The sequence below is a fragment of the Primulina tabacum genome, chromosome 11, assembly GCF_025594145.1.
Source record: "Primulina tabacum isolate GXHZ01 chromosome 11, ASM2559414v2, whole genome shotgun sequence".
Lineage (NCBI taxonomy): Eukaryota > Viridiplantae > Streptophyta > Magnoliopsida > Lamiales > Gesneriaceae > Primulina > Primulina tabacum.
This window is the reverse complement of record NC_134560.1, coordinates 5,201,601-5,222,368: the sequence shown is the minus strand read 5'-3', so window position 1 is coordinate 5,222,368 and position 20,768 is coordinate 5,201,601. Positions and strand designations below refer to the sequence as shown.

At 34.4% G+C, this 20,768-nt stretch overlaps 3 protein-coding genes across 4 annotated transcripts; 1 reads left to right on the top strand and 2 right to left on the bottom strand.

Annotated features, from left to right (window-relative positions):
* Positions 1-96: 96 nt before the first annotated feature.
* Positions 97-8,839, bottom strand: LOC142518020 (pre-mRNA-processing factor 19-like). Its single transcript, XM_075620595.1, has 18 exons — positions 8,680-8,839; positions 8,487-8,572; positions 8,097-8,168; positions 7,892-7,954; positions 7,131-7,217; positions 6,662-6,809; positions 6,459-6,580; positions 6,234-6,350; positions 4,247-4,342; positions 4,097-4,156; positions 2,937-3,011; positions 2,305-2,409; positions 2,085-2,204; positions 1,920-1,997; positions 1,742-1,838; positions 980-1,031; positions 709-779; positions 97-543 (listed from the first exon to the last, which is right to left on the bottom strand). The coding sequence occupies exons 1-18, from the start codon at positions 8,690-8,692 to the stop codon at positions 428-430; spliced, it is 1,578 nt and encodes a 525-aa protein (XP_075476710.1). The 5' UTR covers positions 8,693-8,839; the 3' UTR covers positions 97-427.
* A 3,579-nt stretch (positions 8,840-12,418) lies between these two features.
* LOC142518836 (uncharacterized) lies at positions 12,419-14,659 on the bottom strand. Of its 2 annotated transcripts, none has more exons than XM_075621660.1 (4): positions 14,631-14,659; positions 13,232-14,242; positions 12,925-13,095; positions 12,419-12,750 (listed from the first exon to the last, which is right to left on the bottom strand). In XM_075621660.1, exons 1-4 carry the CDS (start codon positions 14,640-14,642, stop codon positions 12,649-12,651), a joined length of 1,296 nt encoding a protein of 431 aa, XP_075477775.1. In that variant the 5' UTR covers positions 14,643-14,659; the 3' UTR covers positions 12,419-12,648. The 2 variants fall into 2 exon arrangements, with proteins under 2 accessions (XP_075477775.1, XP_075477774.1); XM_075621659.1 differs by having other exon boundaries at positions 14,469-14,655.
* A 464-nt stretch (positions 14,660-15,123) lies between these two features.
* LOC142518787 (F-box protein SKIP16-like) lies at positions 15,124-20,504 on the top strand. The gene is given in 6 exon segments (XM_075621601.1): positions 15,124-15,404; positions 16,368-17,066; positions 17,068-17,094; positions 17,788-18,006; positions 19,154-19,260; positions 20,260-20,504. Coding segments are annotated over 6 exon segments (1,335 nt in total). The 5' UTR covers positions 15,124-15,200; the 3' UTR covers positions 20,339-20,504.
* Positions 20,505-20,768: the final 264 nt, after the last annotated feature.

Below are 20,768 nucleotides of genomic sequence, written 5' to 3'. Positions count from 1 at the left end.
CGAAGATTACAATGACGTTCACTAAATGATATATCATCTAATACTAAAAACCCTGCGAGGAAGCAAAAGAAAATTGTTCCTGTATAACTCACTTGGTTTTATGTTAAATGGCACGTCAAAATGTTTCATTTCCCCTTTCCAGGCAAATCTGTTACAAATTAGAACAATAACTCAAAATTAAAATGATACAAACAATCTAGTCATGAACTCGTGATTTGGTTGTTTGTCTTACAAATGATATCAGCCCCCGGTGAGAGTTATATTAAAATGGAAAGTGTTTTTAGATTTTTCCCACCAATATCCAGAATTCGATCAATCTCACCAACTATGAGGCAATAAAAGTACCCTATGAGTGTAAGCTCTGCATCGAACTCATCTATCAAATTGAACCTTGCATGTACGATAGAAAGTCCATCAAATGTTTGCTTCAAGATTCTGATGGACCATCCTCCTCGGGAAGTCCAAATATTCTGAGATTTCTATCCATAGAGCCAACAGCGATGTATTTTGCATCAGGGCCAAATTTTACGCATGTTGCTTTGCCTGCATCCAAGGAAAGCCATGTACGTACATACACAACATGATCAATCAAAAAAGTTCATTGACAAAGCAATATTTATCTTTTTTACTTGCAGCACGGCAAGAAAACATCTATGTCAAGCTTGTGACCAAATAAAATTCATCAGATCGTAAGGGAAGAGATTTAACCTGTGCCTGACAAATCAGGGAATGTCTTGATACAATTCCATTCAGATTTGACATTGGCAACTTGATAAACTCTGAAATCGAAGTAGTGTGGGATCACAATCGTGACAAATTGATGAAAACAACAATAACCCAACTTTTTCAAGGCTGACAGGGGTACAGCATTAAACAATTCAAAAGCAATGGTCAGATACAGCTAACAAGTTTTGAAAGAGAGGGTTGAATGATTTGGTCTCAACCTTCAATCAATACAGGGATTTATTTGCAAGATTACCTAATGTCCGATCCTCCTATTGCAAGGTAATTTCCACTATGATCAAATTCCACTGCATAATAAGAAAGAAAAGCACTGTATGAGAATATAAGAGTTGTCTGCACGTCAAAATTGCAACCTTTAATTCTCTTTCCTTTGCTTCAATTTACAGAGCAGATCATTATTGAAAAGACAAATATAAAAACCACCTGTCAAACTAAAAAAACCACAACGTAGTGCTCGAGACCTACCTTGTAGTATAAGCAGAACAGATTTCCATAAGATGTATGTTATGAACCTAAGTTGTGACCCAAATAGCAGCGGCCCAAATAACTCGGGCAGTGAAAAGCCCATTATTCGATTCCTATACTACAGACAGGGAAGTGGGAAAACATGTGGGTTGGAGAATAAAATATGAGAGAAGAGGGGGGTGTGAGATTCATTCATACAAATTTTTCTGTTAGTTCGTTGTGAAAGGAGTTGCTAGTGATTTTGCTAGGGAGAGTTTTGTACAGAGAATTTACTCTGGGAATTACGTTTGACGTGATTATAATATTATAGTTTCTTCTCCTTGTTACTTTCTTTTTTGGATTCCTTTATACTCATCTTAAATTGTGCAAAGCAAAACATTGTATCCACATAAATGCTCGATATACGACACTAACAACTTAAAGAGCAAGCGCCGGGCACCACACAAGTTTCTAGTAGTATCAAACTTTTTTATTTTTATTTTTACTTTTTGGATAGAGAACCAAATAACATATATCAGACAAGATACAATACCTGATTGTGTAGGTGTATTCTCCTCATATGGAGAGAAAGTCCTAAAGTTCCTCAATTTTCGTAGATCCCACAACTTAACACCATCTTGAGCAGCAGTCTAAAAGTTGAAATACAGTAATCATATCCTAGAACAATATCAATGAAAACATTTCATTACAACTGAGGCAGGTAAACCAACCGCAAGGAAGTAACCATTTTCTGAAAATGAAATGGAAGTCACTGCTCCAATATGCCCATCAAATCTCGCAACATTCGCCTGAACATTAATTATAAAATCTAAGACTCTATGATAACAGAAGGAAGCAAAATGAGTGAAATATATTCACAAGAGAGATAATTTCACCTGACTCTTCACATCCCAAATCTTAACAATAGCCCCAGTGGTACCAGTTCCAAGGATGAGACCATCTGGGTGAAAAGCTGCAGATGTGTAGCCTTCAGAAGATCCAGAAGCGTCCTCAACCTGTAATACATTATATGAATGACCTAAACCAAACAAACCATTGCTATCCCGACGAAACGAGTAGCCAACATCCAAACAAAAATACAGATAGTGGCCATACCTGAGTAAGGCATAAACCAGAAGCTAGATCATAGAAGCACCACGTGCTATCAAGAGAAGCCGTAACAAAGTAGTTATTGGTGGCATGAATTGTAACAGCTTGCACCTGTGTAATTTCATCACAAGTACCAACATATTTAACAGATCTTCAGTATACTGAATGAGTCCACAGCAGACATGACAACACCACAGAATTTGAATTCCCTAGTCAAACTAACTTCATCAAGGTATGTGTAAAAAGGAGTGAACTAATTACCACAATTACTAGATAATATATCACAGACTTGGATGAAAACACCCTGCATGCTACTACAACAAATCCTCCAGTTTCAAATCTTAAAACTCTACATAGTGCATCGATGGTAACAGACATTAGATTTTTCCTTTATATTTCAGTTTTAGTCAAGCCAAAATAGTGGCTGCTCCAAAATCCAAATCCTTCAAATTTGGCTCAGATAACTATATAGTGAACAGGATATGCTTGGCAGTTCGCTGCATTCAACATTACATCATACAAAAGTTCATACACTTATCCAACGGTATCATGTTTGACAAGAGTAATCAAAGGGACTATGAGAATCACAAGTAAAAATAGACTGGATATATTTTCATTAGCATAGATTAATCGATTACCTCAGCAGTATGATCCTTCAAAATATGCCTACAATCATAGTTTCCATTTTCAGATCCTTGCCACACTCGAACTGTCTGCAGAGAAGATAACATAAATGTTGGATGTGAAAAAAAAAATAAAATAAAAGGCAATAAATTTAATTTACATAGTAAAAATTATAATTGATATGGGAGTTACTATGAAAACTAAGATATCCTACGCGTCATGCAGTAAAATTGTGTACATAATGCAGTATTAAATTCAAAGAAAAGCGCAAACATCTACAACATTCTGTAGTTGCCTTGCCAAGTTGAATTTTTACATTTTTTTCTCTTTTTGTTTGTTGGGGAAGTGCGGTGTGAGGTTTAATACCCTCCATCAATTTAGAAGATATAATAAGCAACAAGGAGGCTAATTCAGCACACGCGTTACATTAACTAGGGCCAAATGCACCAAAATGAATAGGACCAAAATGACCAAACAGTTCAACTGATTTTCAGAGAAATTTTCTTAATGGGGACAAATCTAAAATCTAGATGAGAAATCTTTTTTCCCCCTCTATATTAACAGAGACATTCAAAGGCTAGAAGACGTCCACGGGGAAGCTCCAATAATGCCTTCTCTGCCAGTAAGCACCTTCTGATAGCATATATCAAGATTTAAACTTCACTAGCCTGAACAAAAAGTGAGACTCGATGTCCAGTTTCAAGCTACTTCCACTGGAAAATGAGAGAGAATAGATAGATATAACGACTGCAACTGTCAGCGGAGAAACGTTAAATTTCAAGTAATTTCAAAAACTTTGTTCAAGAAGGCAATCACACTTTTGAATACTTTAAGCCGATGCACGGGGCAAATCTGCATAATTTTAAGCTTGGCTTTAAGTAAATAAACTGCAGAACTCGAGATTGTGATACAGCAAACAACTAAATGATCAAGATACAGAAATTTTACAGTAAAAGAGGTTTTACACATTCTATAAAAGCAATCAATCTCTGAATCACCCTAAAAATACATCATTACACCCAATATAATACCCCCATAGAAAGGCCAATTTTTTGAGAAAATCCGAGTCAAACGAGCAAAGCAGAGTGAAGAAAAGTACAACAGATATGAGACTAAATAGATCGAGCTGGAAAGGAAAATGTAAATAATTTCTGACCGCGAGTCTTCAAATTACCTTATCAGCAGAGCCAGTAACTATGAATTCAGCCTCAGTAGCAAATTTGACATTTGTGACCTACAGACGGGATATATATACCAGATTTAAAATGTGGAAAAAATTATATATAAAGAGTGCACTGACAGATAAAAGTTCATTTCAGATTACCTTTTTTGAATGACCACTGAGAGTCGATACTATCTGTCCTGAGGGCCTATCAAAGACTACAGCATTTGAATCCACCCCAGCAGTGACAATGATGTCCTAAGGTATAGGATAAAACAAGAATGTCATGAATGATTAATTGATTAGAACCCAGATAGAAAAAAATTTGGTGACTGAACTTCATGGATCCAATAAACATCGATAATCAGAAGGTTCTAAGGCTATGTTTATATTCATTTTTTTGAAAAGTATATATCATCAAAATATAAGTTTCAACTATCTCATTTTCACTTCATTTTGAAAAACTTACTTTCACATCTCCCAATTTAATCATACTTTTCGTTTCAACTTTCACCCCTCTTAAAAAAATCTAATATTATATTAATATTCTAATATAATATTATATACATTAAATTTTTAAATACTCTGAAAAATTTACAATCACAGAACTCCACATCCTTAATTATTGATTTGACACCAAACAACCTACAAGATTGATCGCAACAGTCAATAATGTTTCTTATTAAGAACAAAACAACAAAACATACACTTCATTCCCCAATATATATTTTTTTAAAGAAAATATATTTTCTCAAAGCAACCTCCAGAAATGACGGAACCAAACAGAAATTGCCCTAAAATTTTCCAACAAATCTGGTCTACATGAATAACTACATAAGCCAGCCGCAGGCACAATGGATTACAGTTGCATTGAAGTTAACCTCCCGCATTTTTTTATTGTCTGGTAGGTATCTGCAAAGTATTTCAGCACTCTTAACCAGAACACACCCCTTCCAACAATGAAAAAAATAAACAAATATAACCATGGATTCATCAATTTGGTGCAGGTCAAACCAAAAAACTTTCTTCCTTTGTATTATCTCTCTTAGTACAAAGAGAATGTTGATGTGTGTGCCAGCAACACTAGTTTTATCACGTTATAATTATCAAAACCGATAACGCATATTCAGTAGTTCTGGCATGGCGCAATTGCTTTGTTTTCGATTAAAGCAATTCGAAGTTCAGAAGAACTGCATGAGGGGGCATTGAACAGCTGGAAAAGACCGGGGCCCGCTTACGGAAAGTGGAAATGGAAGCCGATAGGCGGGCGAAGGGCTAAGCCACTAATGTCGTGGCAAAGGAGGCCTAATATGTGTATACTGGATTAGTAAGCGGTGAAATACCAAAACAAAAAATTTCAGTGAACTATTGAAGCTATCAGTGTGAGTTCCAACTTCAAATGGAGGACAGACATCAAAATTTTCTCATTTTCCTCTGTGACTGATTGTATCATAATGCTAAATATACTTTCAAAAAGAAACACTTCACTCAAATTTATGTAAGACCTGAATAAAAGAGGGATGGAAACTGTAACGTATATAACCATTACAACAATCTTGTTTAGAAAATAAGTGGGCAACAAAAGCATTTCCATTTGACAAGTTGTTTTACCTTGCTTCCCGAACAAGGACCCGCATAATATAATATTCCGAAAAATCATGCAATTTTTTGTCTCTCATAATAACTGGAAATCATACAAGCAATCATGTGATGACCCATATTAACAAATTTCAATTGCACACGGAACCCCAAAAAACCCCTACCTTAGACGAACAAGTGCTCCAAGAGCCATAGTTTATCGAATGTTCTCTTGATGTACCAAAAGTTATAGTTAATAGCAAGATATCAACTAGGATCTCTATATAGCATCTCAAGTGCTACGTCTAGATTGCTATGCCACATAAACATGCATGCAAGACAACTGTGTAATTTTTGTTTCCCGACACAAATCATAAAATATATCTTACAGTTCCAAGTCCACAAATAAACTTTTTTTTATTAAAATGTCTTGTTTCCAAGCAATGTCAATCATGGGAACATGCAACAAGATCAACAGGCTTTGCTAGTGAAATCTTTTCGAAGAGGGCCATGAAGTTCCTCTTTGGAAAGAATCATCAAATTAAAAAAATGGCAAAATCAAGACATGTACCTTGGAATACTGAATATCCAAAGACAATATGCCAGGTTTATTAGTTCGATGAAGAGGGTGACTGTTAAGTTGAGTGAACTTCTCCAAAGCATCAACAGGAGCCAATGTCGAAGGTATCTGGAAAAAAATACAAAAAAGGTGGCAAAGTAATGTGAACATACTTCTTAATCCAATATTAAATTGACACTCTAAATTCATAAAGCTGCAATTTACACCAACTATCACCTGGCGCTTTTTCCTTTGTTGTGAAAGAGCAGCATTACAGTCTGTAAGCTCGGAAATAATACTACTCGAGATTCCTGGACGCATTCTTTTCCCATCTGGGCTCATATCATCTTCCTCAGCAGCTGCAAAGAAACACGTGCAAAATTAGATATCAAGAGTAAGAAATGTGAAAGGAACGAAGCTAACAGAACAAGTCAAAGAACCTCTTTTCCCATTGCTTAATGGAGCATCATTTGCTGCATTTGGAGCAGCAAATGATAAGGGAATCTGTCTTTCAGCCTGTGCCAGTAATGACCTAGCCTCATCCCTTTCCTTCTTCAATCTTGCAATAACACGACATGCTGCATCATGCTGAAAGACAGGATAGAAAATATTTAACCACAAACAGCACACTGAAAAAACCACCATACTTCATCCGTATAAAACTCCAGTAATCACCAGGAAAAGGACAGGCAAGAGCTACAAATTTAGGCCGAAGGCTATGCAAAAGCAAACATGATTGTCGAAGAAACATAGTGTGCCATCCCAAATTCATTTTATTTTTAAAAAAAGTGTATTACTGGTACATAGACAAAGGCCTTAGGATGGATAACATATTTGGTATCCACACTGTGCTAAAGAATTAACATGCACAATTAATTACCATCTGAATTCTGATAAACTCATTCATACCTGATATAATGCATGACTTAGCTCTTGCCTTGCAGTATGTAATTGTTGCTCCAGCGCAAAATTTGATAGCATCAAGCCATCCCATTCCTAGTTTAAAGAAAAACATAAGAAAAAGAAGAATCCACTGACAAATTAAAAGGTTTTTAGTCATCCATAGTAGCGAAATTCAAAAAATAGTTATCATACAAGAATTGAAATAATACTAATTGAGCCCAAACATGAATGATATAGATAATATGCTAAAAGAACTAAAAGAAATTTTTACCTAGTAGACAGCTAATTCATAGACTGGATAGATTTCTTAAAATGCTGAAACCAAATAGAAGAAGAAATTGAAAGATGCAAGGTACATGCAACTATGCAGCCTGACGCCATGGATCAATGAATTTTTAATAAAGATTATGTCAGATTCCATTGCTCAATAAAGTTCCCTTCATAATAACCTCAAAAAGTTCAAAGGTCGACAAGGTTATGAGCATTCAAATTTCAAATAGCAGACAAACACTTTGTTAGCATCACACAAAATCACAAATAGGGTATCAAAACCTTCGTATTTGAAAAACACAAATGAATAAGACTTATTGATCTCACATACTCTTTTCCAATTAATTAACAAAGAGTTCACAAAAATTCTTCAATTCCAAAGTAAATGAAGGTGAAAATGAAGGATAGTGGGTTAAAAAATTCACAGACCGTACACCTCATAGGCAAATTGATAACAACAAAATGAACTAAGTAGGACAAGAAACAGAGAGACGTACGATCTGAAACATTCCCAGCATTCCAGGAATGCTTGCAGCTTGCACTGGTCTGGGCTTCACTATCTGCACATAACTCCAACCATAAAGCTTTACATTGTTCTTCAATCAACACATCATCAGAAAATGGTAGACATTTCCCACCATATGAAGAATATAAGGATAAACTACAATCCCAAAATTCTTAGGTATCGTACAAAGTACATACCTTCCCAGTCTTGATTGGAACAATATCTTCCATTGTCAGGGATTCTCCAGTAATTGGACATTTTCCATAATCCTAAAGAGAAAAACAACAAGGAAAACAAGTCACACGGAGACATGCACTTTAATTATTTCAAAAACAATAAGTACATACATACAACAGTAGCCCCAAAATAGAAGAAACAAAACACCAACTTCAAGTAACAAAAGAGAAGTAACAGCGTAAGGGCCCTAAATCTACACCAGCTTTTTGAAAGCATTATCACAAAATTGTTCTCCTGTAAATTACCGCAGATCATCAACAATGTTTGTCAACAAACAAAGCATTACAGTGATGATAAAGAATGCATCACAATTCATAAATTCCTAAAAAGAGGAAGAAAAAAGTACAGACCAAGATGTGGCGCTCGATTAAGCGTTTCTCGAAGAGAAGACCTGAATTCTTCGTGACGACAGGTTCCTCTGGAACCTCTCCGGAAACTACACAGTTTCAGTGAAAACGACACATCAGCTACAGCAAAAAAAACCACAGGAAGATAGTGAAAACAAGAAGTTAGCCATAGAAAGGAGAGCCAGCAGAGATTTACTGGAACAATTCATGGCGATACCGCTGCACTCTGCGTGCGTTATATCAGTGAAGCGAGCACTAGGGTTTATGCTCGGTGTGTTTGGATGGGGGAGGAGGAGGAGACGACTGGAAGGTCGACTTAGCGAGTTTATACATCAAACATAGTACGTGAAAAATGTAATTTAAGTGTACTTCGAATTCAATATAGGCAAAAACTTATCTTAAATGATTCACTTGTGTCAAGAGTGTTGTTTTTTTATTGTAAATATTGATAAAATTATTCGTCTTACGAGTAAAAATTCGTGAAATCATTTCACAGAACATCGTATCTTCAATAAATCGTAAATTTTTACAAATAATACTTTCGTATTCAACGTTGTATGGTTTGATATTATAGTTTTAGGTCACTGTGGGTTTTTTTTTAAAAAAAAAGTCTTTATAATTTAATATCAACAAAAAAAATCAGATGTGCAAGTTTTTATTTTTTAAAAGTAAAGCTTTGCTTGATTTCTACCGATTCCAACCCTAAATATTAGGGGCAATAAAAAAAATTTAAGTCGAATACTTATTTTTTCTAAAAATCACAATTAAAAACAAGAAAAATCACAATTAAAAACAATAATCATAAATCGCATTATATACATTATTAGTTTTTTTTGGTCAAGACCTACGTCAAACTCTCTCCCCTAAGGGTATGTTTGGTATGAGTGATAAGCAAATGATAGATTGTTAAACTCATGTTTGTCTCATTTTTTATTGGATCCAATTAATCAAAAAAGTCATGATAAAAAAAACCTATATGGGTGAAAAGACATCTCATTGTTTTGGGAGGATTGAGAATCCAATTATATATTCTTACCTTAAGTTTTGTCATCAATCCAATTAGTTATCCTATCATACACACCAAACATAGCCTAAATCGATTGTCATAGTATTAGATCTAGACCTGATATGAGTCGAGTGAGTCAATCGCTTCAGGCCCAAGTCTAAGAGGGGGCCCAAAATAGAATTTTTGTTATTAGGTACAGCATGTTTGTGTTATCTTCTCCCCAACTTTCAGGATACCTTGAAAATCCATTTTCAGTATATTTCTAAAAATTCCCTAAGATGATTTTCATGAAATAATACATATACACATATATATATATATATATATATATATAACATTTTGTCACGTATATATTTTGTAAACAATGTATCGATATCGTTATTTTCTTAATTGAGTCTACGCACGATAAATTTAGTTTTGAAAAACTCTATTTAATCAAAAACAAAAATAAAAACAAAACCATGTTTTATTTTCTCGAGGATCAATTTTTAAAATTTGACCAAGGTCAGCAGCACTATATAGCACCTGTCTTATGATTATAATAACATATAAACAATACACTCAACTAAAGAAGTTTTCATTGACTTTGTCTCAACTCTCGTTCAAAATTCTTCATCCTACAAAAAAATATCTTCTTTTTAAATATTATTCGAATTATTCTTCTATTTGTTAAGAATATTTATCTATTTTCCTACAAATATTTTGTTTGAAGTTTAGAAATAAAAATGACAACATAGTGTAAATATTATTTTTGTTTATGAAAATTAGTTTTTCCACTAAATCGTAACATGGATATTTTCAAATTTTAGTATCGTTATGAGTTAATTTGCAATCATCGTATATTAACTTGCATTTTTTCTTCAATTTTTTGTTTTTTATTTGCCCAAAATTGAAATTGACAATCGAAAATTACTTAGTTGGCGATCGGGTATGCTGAGTTTGAAAATAGAATTTTGGTTTTTGGTATGAAAATAACCCAAGCAAATAAAATAAAAAGGAAAAAAATAAATTCCACGTGATCTTACAAATAAAATTAACAAAAAAATCAAATACCACACTCGGAAACAAAGTTTGAAATCTGCATATTTGGTTTTCATTTTTCTTATTTTATTTGTTTAGGTGTTTTTTTTTAAAAAAAAAACTACAGAGACTAATTTCACACCAAAAACCAAATCCACAAATTCATTTTCCAACTCAGCATACACGACCACCATCTAAGCAATTTATGGTGTTTAATTTCAATTTGGACAAAAAAAACCGGATTTGGGAAAAAAAAATGCAAGTTGCTACACCAAGATTGATAATAAGACTGAAATTAGAAACACGAAAATTACAAGGAAAAAATGTAAATTTTCATTTTTGTTGTGAGTATCTTGTTATGCTCAAGTATTATATTGATTGTGAATATTATTTTCATATCTAGTTTTATTTGTTGTACGATTTCATTTATATTTTATATTTGCAAACACTTAATTTTTATTAATTTTGAATCAATTTGAATATATATTCTTGTATTTTTCATTTTACTCGAGCATTTAGAAAAAATGCAAACCGCCGCAACCGCTTGAAACTATAAAATTATTTCTACAGATAAAACAACGATTTTTTTAAAAGACTAATCGATCGTAAACGACAAAACATGTTGATTTTTTTTTAAAAAAAACCCCGCAAAATCGCACAATGCTCACCCTAGTAAATATAGGACGATGATAAAATATTATATTTAACAAATTGTAAAATTATGCTATGTTTTCCTTGAATTTTTTCATAAACTATTTGCAATAAAAAAATATTTTATTACTGTTTTTTTCCTTCTTAGAATCATTACAATTAATTAATTGCTTTTTTTCAAATAATATTTTTCCTAAAAAAATGTAATACATCTTTCCAAAATATTGTTGTAATTACCATATGCTAAAAATAGATAAAACAATTGGAATCTTTATATTTGTTAGCTCGAATGCTTGTGTATTTATTAAAAGTTATAGTTAGTGTTAACGGTGCAACTCACATATTTTAAACAGTATAACAGCTTGAACATTACGGTTCGATCACTGTTCCAGCATGTACAATTACTGCACTAAATAATTTATATCTCAATAATTGATTCCTTGTAATAAATGAGAATCGAACTCGTGACATTGACTTCTGATACCAATTTTAGGAGCGAATAATCGTCACTTTACCAAAAGCTATAGCTGGTGGTAACGATGCAATCCAAATATTTTAAATCGTATAGCAACTTAAACATCACAGTTCAACCACTCTTTCAATAAGAACAATTATTATACACAACAATATCTTATTTAATCATAAGTTTATATCATTTCAAGAAGATAATTCTACTTGCTTTTACTAATTTATGCCAGCATTTTTATATCGCACATTTAATATCAATAACAACCATTCAGTATAAATAAAAACTTATATTTTTTATACCAATAAATTATATGTTTTTAAAAATTATAAACTCGTAGAACCGACGCTCAAACTTATATTTTGCTAATCAAGCTACCTCTACCCAACTGATATTTCATGTTTGTTAAGGTGCATGTCGTGAAACTGAAATTTTTTTTTCTATTTTGTATTCTTGTACTCAGCAGTTTTCATTCCATATTACCTTAATTCTATGCTCGTAGTAATTTATATCGATGTAAATTTGATAAATTTAATATTGTGTTTGGATCAATAGATTTGTAACTATAAATTTCAAATGTATTTGATTGTTTTGATGAATTTATATTCATTCGCCTATTAACAAACACATATACAACAGGTGATCACATGGATTTGAAATCTATCAAAGATAGGTATAATTTCAAATATCTCTCAAATCAAATCTTTCCGTCCAAATCAAATCCTTCCATCTAAGTGCAACTTATTGAAATTCAATCATTCACTCTATCTTATTATTAGTAACAGTGACGGATACACACATACTGCGTGCATAATATAACACACAAATATTATGTATGATTAACTCTAATTAAGAATATTTACTCTAAATATTTTTACATATTTCCAGACAATATTTAGTGTATACGGTGACAAAAATCAGACTGCACAACTATGACTACAATTATTGCAAAACAAAATAATTGCCGGTTGATTAAAAGTTTCTGCAAAAAATTGTTGATCAAATTAAGGATAATAGCTTTATCAAATCCAAGATTGGATGGGATACCATTTGAAGGAGTTTACTCCGCTTATATGTGCAAGGATATCTGAGGAGTCAATGTCATCTTCTTCTCTTACAACCACCTACGAATCCGAAGAACAGAACAGTGAATTCACCGGGAATGTACGCAACCATGATTAACAATTCTGATCATAATTACACGAGTCTTTTGGAATTACAGAGAAATGTTTTTTCTACCAATTTAAATATGATGTTCAACACAAGGCAAAAGAAACCAAATCAGTCCATATGCATACCTTGCGTTGTTGATCAGCTGGGATTTGAGTTGAAAACAGGCTGAACTCTTCATCTTTATCATCTTCATGATTGCTACAGCCTTTTCTCCCGATATCTCCTAATTCATCATTCTTCGCGAATCGTCCTCTAACACGGGGCCTGCTGTCCGCAAGTGTTTTGCGGCAAGCGTACTGCATTTTGGGATTGAAACTTTTCTAGAGTTGGTGAATTAATTCGTACAAGATATACTGTTAGTTTTTTTTTTTTTTTTGAACTCATTATTTGCGTATTTGATGAATATATATGAAAGAGATCAGAGACGGTGACCTTGATTTTCTTGCTAAAGTTCCTTTCATTCCTTTTCTTCATGTATCTATGAATTTTCCTTTTCCTTTCTTCGGCAGAGAGCTTTCCCACCTTGAAGTTGGGATCTTCCAAACCTGAAATCTCTGATGTCAGGGGAGTTGTATCTGGACCTCCATGCACGTCCAGATGTTGACTCTCATAGGTGTAGTTAAAAACTCTTGGCATGGAGTCAGGCATGAAAATTCCGCCATTTTCTCCTTGAAATTCCAGTTCCTGATGTGAAAGATCCGTTCCCATGAGCGAACCACTCCCTATGAAAATCCCTGAATTGTCTTCAGAAAATGGTGCGTTTATGCCGCCTGAATGCAAATACCGTCCCATCATGGGATCAATAAGCGCGCAACCAGGTAATGGGGATCTTAAAGAAAGGTAAGATGGCACAGAAGGCATGCCGCATTCCCCTTCATAAGCTGCCGGAAGCCATGGTCCCATCATGGGTGGTGGTGGTGGCGCCACCCCCTGCTGCCTTTCAGATATGCATTGATGAGCCATGATTGGCATAGAAAGCATGCCACATTCCCCTTCTAGTGAAAAATTACTGTCTATAGAAGAAATGTTGAATTGCTCTTGATTGCTCGTGTGTAGAGAATAAGGGTAGACCGGAAAGGATGGAGAAAGGGAGGTGAAGTCTATTGAATCTGATATGTCATTCCCTATCTGATCATAAGTTGAACCGAATATCGCGGACATGCAGTCGTCTCTGGTGGTGGTGATGGTTGGCGTCGAGGGGCTGGTGGAAGGCGTGGTGGCGGTGGCGCCAGAGGCCACGACTGTTTTCATGTCATTGTGCATGATATTATTGCATATGTTCATATCTGAGTTAATGAAGGAATGATTTATGGGATAGGATGATTGCTCTTCATAGCAACAATTAGAAGTTGATCCAACTTCAGAATCCTGCATTGTATCTGGAAATAAATAAGACTCACAAAACTCGAAAAGTTGAGCTCCAAAAGGGCTTGTAATTTCTTCCTGAAAAAGAAAAAACAATAAAAATCATTTACATCTGAATCAATATCAATATTCAATTTTCTCTTTCTGAACAAACTTTTGAGAACTTTGAAATTTCATGTTAATTTTGAATAAAAAAACTAAATAATCATAAGGATTAGGTAAGAAACATGTGTAATGAGTCAATATATCAGAAGAAAAATACATTGACAATGTTGGATAAAATAAAGAAATCAATATTGATTACCATTGGGAGCTGTTCTTCTCGAAGTTGAACCGTATCGTGAAGCATCGTTATGGATCTTTTTGTCGATTTAAAGATATATTTTTATATATAAATTCAACGGATAGATGATACAAATGAAACAAGAATAAAAAAGATCTATTCTCAGAGGGAGAACAAACTTACTAAATTAAGCATGTGATGTACGATAAATTCCTTGGTTGTTAGAGTAGTACGAAGAAATGGAGACTACGAAACATTTGGTTTATATAGTGTGGAGCAATGTCCGTACGTTGGAGTCAAACCGATGTTGTCGGGTTATCACACACCTGACCGTTGTTTTTGGATGAGGTGGCGTTTTGGTGGGGCCAGTTTGATGACCTGGCAGTGGATGGATATCACCTTGGTAAGTTTCTACAAATTGTTTTATTTATTTATTTATATATATATATATATATATATAAAGTCTAACCAAAAGTGCCATAATATGTTTACAAAATAACCATATCATTAGTGATTTTATTACAAAACACCATAAATTATAAAATAACAAAAATAAACCCTTTTGGAATAAAATTTTAATTAATTATAAAATATATATTTAAAGTTCTTTATTTTAATATCATCACAAAATTTTTAAAATAAAACAAACCATTGCATTAAATTCCACCTAAATGCAAATAAAAAGTAATTTATGTATCGACGGGGCCGGCATTTTGAGTCATACGCAGTACAAGAACTGCTGAGAAAGCTAATATGGGGTTGGAGAAGATGGACGGGCTGGCGATGCACGTAATTCTGTCGAAATTGGCTCCGTTGGACGTTGCGTCATTTTGCTGTGTCAGTGAAAGGCTTCGGGTTTGGGCCTCCGACGACTCCCTTTGGGCCCGATTCTGCTCCGATGACCTCAATCTCTCCTCCCCTCTCGATCCCAACGGCAATCCAACCGCTTCTTTTAAGGTTACATGAATGCTTAGATACGCGCGAACATATATGTGTGTGCAATTTTGTTATATGTTTTTTTGAATGTTATTGTGAAGAATTGACTATCATTAAATACAAAAAATGACGACTAAAATTTTTCATTTATTATTTTCCTGATTAACTCAGTTGTTTCTTGGTTAGTTTGATCGCTGGTGATATTACTTTTTAGCTCAATTCTATGTAATCGGAAGTGTGGGTCTTTGTAACCGCGAATTATTTCATTTCAGAAATTTTCTGGTCACCTAGGGCTGTGAATGAGCACTGAGCCACTGCTGAACTAATGAGATGTGATATGTTAGGAAAACATGGGGGAGTACGATAGTTATTCTTGGGGGTGGAAGGAGGGGGAATTGATCAGGTAACAAGTGTAGAAATTTAATTGAGTATTCGTTTGATGGATATGACTAATGCAGCATATTATTTCCTCAAATGCATCTCCTGATTGACTTATAAAGTGGAAGGATGAAGCTCTGAAAATTTCACTTTCTTTATCTGGTAAAGTTCTTATTTTTTTAACAGTTTAAGAGAATGAAGGTTATTTTTTTCAAAGAAAAATATCGTGAATACGAATTTGAGACGTGAATTTTCTTACACTATTCACTCAATTGCAAATGGTGCTAAATGATTGCATACTCTTGTTTGTGTTTTCATGTCCATGGACACAATATTTTGGTGAACAGCAAGCACAAGAGGTGCTGTGCTGAATCTCAATCTCTGCTGAAAACATCAATTTGAATCTTTTCATACTTATTTCATGGATCTGTAAACACAGTATTTTGGTGGAATAGCACAAAAGTAGCTGTATTGATGGAATTGATTGAATTAGGCAACTTGTGCTTCTGTCATTACTCGAGTTATTTCCACATTGAAGATTTTGGCTTAGAGATGCTAGTGTGTCTTGAATACTCTGTTGAAGCTCAATTTACCCTTCATTTGTAGGCAGCTTATAGAGCATGGCGAGAAGGATTTACCATGTATCCATGGTCACTTGTTATGCGAGCTAAAAGTTGTTGGGGCAAACTTAAAGAATGGTTGGCAGTAAACTTTCCTGAGGTTTTGCCAACCCTACGCAGGGGCGCATCTGAAGATGAAATCAAGCAGTTTGAGAAGTCTTTGAAAATAAAACTTCCCCTTCCTACTAGGGTTCTATATCGCTTTTGTGATGGCCAAGAACTGCCTTATGAAGATGTGAGTGGCAGCTTACCTTCAAGTTTGTTGGGTGTCATCGGTGGTTATTCTGTGTACAATCACCTCGTGAATGTGATCTTGTTACCCTTAAGCCAAATGGTACTTGGAACAAGAGATTATATGCGTCTGATAGGATTTGGTGATAAATCATACGAGTATACTGTAGTAGCAGCTTCTGCTACTTACAGTGAGAAAATCTTCTTCTTAAACTGTATCAGTGGCCAACTTTTTGTGGGCACTAGGAATCTGGTGACAGATGGAGAAATGCTGCCTTGTGTTCCTGATGCATTGATCAATTCAGTGCATGATCCAAAAGGTAGCCAACAGCAGGATGCCATGCTGCTATGGCTAGAAGAACATGGACGTCGCTTGCAAGATGGAATTATTGGTGTTCGCCAAGACAGAAAATTTCGAAGCATAAATCTGTTCCCTGAAAAAGCTCCCATCTGCTTCCTCTGCTGTGACAAACGGCGTAAAGGTAGTGAAACGCGATCCTCTGCTTTGTCAGTGTATCTAAAACTACCTCCTCCTCCTGTAATATTTTGTTGTCTTGCATGAACTTGTGTGGCATGTGGATGCAGTGTGTTAGCTTGCTAGTTGGTTTGGGATATAAGCATTGCAGCTAACCGTTGAATCTAGAAATTATGTTCTCTAGATTTTTTTGTTGGACAAAAGAATTCCAGATATAGATGATGTTGTGCTTAGCATATTGGCTTAGGAAATTGGTTTTGTTATAGTGGATGATAGAATGAAACTCAATCGTTTCTAACCCACCAAAGCTGCTTTAAGGAAAAATTGCTAAGCAAGCAAATTTTCACATGCTATTTTCAGGTTTGGAAAACAGTTTTGTATTTGCTGATTTATTTTGCTAATCATGATCTTGCATGATTATCCAAAATGTTCGAGAACGAAATCATTCTATTTTTTAGTATGCTTCCCTGATATTGCCAATTGGATTTAGTGTAAGTTTCTTGGGCGATCTTTTTCTGAGTTTATCTGCAGGCCCTCGGAAATGCATGCGACATTGCCTCTTTTGTTGCTAGTTGCTATCAATTATTTACACATTGATTCTAGTAGGCCTGCTCTGTTATTGTCGGCCTTTTGGTACAAAAAAGATGATGTAGTCGGGGAACAGAATAGTACGTTACAACTTATTTACTTTTTGTTCTAGGTCCGTGCTTCGGCTGCATTTTTACCTGAGTTCAGTAACTTTCAAGATGAATCAGAGAAGTTTATGTTTGCTTATTCCATCCGCCTATCTCTTTCTCCTGATGGATGCATCATCAACGGAATGACCTTCAGCTCTTGCCAGTTGTATTGGAGACACTGGATTATACGCGCTAATGATTTGGTTGTAGCTAATCCCAATGGAGAAGCTGTGATAGGGCAGGTATGTTTTCCCTGTTGTCATATAGCTTTCTCTCCCTAGTGTTAAGTGTGGATGAACTAATTTTTCTTTCTAGAACATGTATTGTTTATTTTAAATTATTTGACTAAATTTATGATAAAAAGTTCAAGAAACAATGCTAAATATTGCCAAAGAAAACTTATTACAAATGATTGGGGAAGCAAATATTAAGAGTAATATAGTCGTTATTATAATGAAGAATGCATATTTTGTGGTGCTACAATTCAATTTTTTATTTAAATTAAATTATAAATGCTAAGTGATTTCCCCATGAATATTCTTCTCAGCTTTACTAAGCAAATATCGATCCTTATTTGACAGTACACTGCTCACTGTATGCTAGACAAACTCTATGACTCTCTACTTCTGGGGAGTTGCAAGAGATGAGTGAAACACCTTGAAATATTTTAGCCATATAATCAACGTAACAAGTATCATGTTAAACTTGGTGGTGAAATCAAATTTTGATTGATCTGTCATGAGTTGATGTTGAGTCATATAATCAATGAAATAAGTGTTATATCAAACTCGGTTGTGGAATCAAAATTATGATTAGTGTATTGCCAATAGTAATGCTGAATTAATTCCAGCGTGTGAAAATATCTTTAATCAATGTCTTAAGTATTAGCAGACAGACCTCTTGATCTTACTACCAATTTTTTTTTTTTTTTTTGAATCATCTTGATGGAACACGTGAAAGCAGTATATGCATTAGGCTGGCATAATCTGGATAATACAACTAGTAAGTGCTGATAATGATACATCAGAAATCTTTCACTTTGACAGGTTTTAGATGGAAATAACCAAGACAACACGAATTGACTTGTTTATGACGAGTATAATTGAATAAAGGAGAAAGAAAGGAATAACAAAGTTGTCTTTCCCTAGCTTATTTTGGAAATATTTCATACATCATGACTCTTGTGCTTGGTCGGAATTCCTTGCTGTAAGCGTGTGTAATGTGTATTAAGGGAAGTTGATAATCAATACTCATACAGAAAGCGATTGCAACTCATATAACAATCAGTAGAGCTTTCAGTCCGCTTATGTTGAGCCATCACCCGTTGATCACATTTCGGTTCATCAACTGGGTCTTCATATATTTGACTGTCTTAACTGCATACTGCAGTATCCACTACTACGTCCTGATGAAGAAGAGTTTGTATATGAGAGTTGGACAACTCTGCAAACCTCTCGGGGATCTATGGAGGGCTCTTTTACTTTTGTTCCTGGAAGGTACACACTATTTTATGAAGTAATATATCTGTAAATTTATTTACGAGCATCAATTTTTTTAAATAAACTTGATAAATTAAAGATCGTTGATTGAGGACAATGAAAATAATTTATCAACTGGGTAGTAGCAGAATATATCATGCATGCTTTATTGACCCACTTGACCTTTTTATGCATCAAACTGTGTATTTCTTCCTGCCAATCTCCTAAAAGAATCATCAAAAGCTGTTCCTTCTGTTCAGAACCATGAAAATCAGCAGAACCATGAAAATAACCACTAAGCGGTGGGATTTTTTTTGCTCCTAGCTAGAAGATTGGAAAGTTGATTATCTATACTGTGTTTTCTGCTTGCCTATATCTTAACATAAGCAAAATATGGAAGCTACTAGCATCTTTGATCGTGTCCTTTTGTAGCAGAGCATTTTTAATAGTCACAACGAGATTTTGTTCTGGACAAAATTAAACCTATGGAATGAACATAGATGACATGTTGATAAACCAAATTACTGAAAGGATGTGAGACATATTTCTTTCATTTCGGTTTCATTTCTTAAACCATGTGATGCAAATTCCACCAAGTTGCTTTTTAACTTTTGGAGGACAAGTGACTATTGTTTTGAAGAAAAAGAAAGGCATATCAAAATTATTTTGGCATCGAGTCATACCCCTATGCATCAAGTGACGTGATGGTACCTGACACTTAATTTTCAAAGCACTAGCAAGAAGAGAGATCTATGAGTCGATTGCCCCGAAATTTTGACGGAGGTTCAGATAATGATGATGAATAAGAGATGCATTCTTTATTTGTGACTTTGTGTGGCCAAAATGTTTTGTCTATTCTTTTACCAGACAAATAGTTTACTGCACAATCATCAGTTTTCTGGAGTTCCCACAAATTAACATCTTGTGCATGTGTATGTATGAACACACACACACACACACACACATGCATACAGCATGTCTGTGCTTGAAATAAACTGTGTAGGTGTAAATCTTCAGATTGGCCGATGCAAAAGGTGAACCATTTGCAGTTGAAGCAGCTTCATTTCCAGTTCAGCTTCCAGAATATATTTTTTGATAATCCAGGTGTATAAGGTTGGTTTATATGAATGTTATGTTGTTTGATATGCTCGACTTTCATAGGCAATGATACAATAATGGTGTATATAGATATATAAGGTCTGTATAATTTAGGGTATATTTATTTGTGAAAAGATTCATGCAACCAGGATTGGCTTTTTCAAGTTTTGCATCGGTTAATTTTCTCCTACAAGAAATCACGTTACTGGTTCAAACATCAGCAGTGAATTGAGAACATGAGCGTAGTCATCTTGGTATGCCCCGTGTTATAAAAGGCCCTGCTTAGGCGCACACCGCTCCGATTTTTAGAACCGCATAGGCGGTTGCGTAATTTAATATATAGAATTATTTTTAATTTTTTTTTAAATTTATATTTTTTAAAATATTGTTTGACATATTTTTCAATCAGTTTGTATTGGATAAAGATG

What these genes read in the sequence shown, in the direction of transcription:
- LOC142518020 (XM_075620595.1), bottom strand. An exon ending in AACAAAGGAAAAAGCGCCAG is followed by an intron (nt 6,351 to 6,458) that starts GTGATAGTTGGT and finishes ATTTTTTTCCAG; the next exon opens with ATACCTTCGACATTGGCTCC. An exon ending in TTACTGGCTCTGCTGATAAG is followed by an intron (nt 3,012 to 4,096) that starts GTAATTTGAAGA and finishes TCTTCTCTGCAG; the next exon opens with ACAGTTCGAGTGTGGCAAGG.
- LOC142518836 (XM_075621659.1), bottom strand. Translation starts at nt 14,513, where the DNA reads ATGCTTCACGATACGGTTCAACTTCGAGAAGAACAGCTCCCAATG. An exon ending in GAGAAGAACAGCTCCCAATG is followed by an intron (nt 14,243 to 14,468) that starts GTAATCAATATT and finishes TTTCTTTTTCAG; the next exon opens with GAAGAAATTACAAGCCCTTT. An exon ending in ACTTTAGCAAGAAAATCAAG is followed by an intron (nt 13,096 to 13,231) that starts GTCACCGTCTCT and finishes CCCAAAATGCAG; the next exon opens with TACGCTTGCCGCAAAACACT.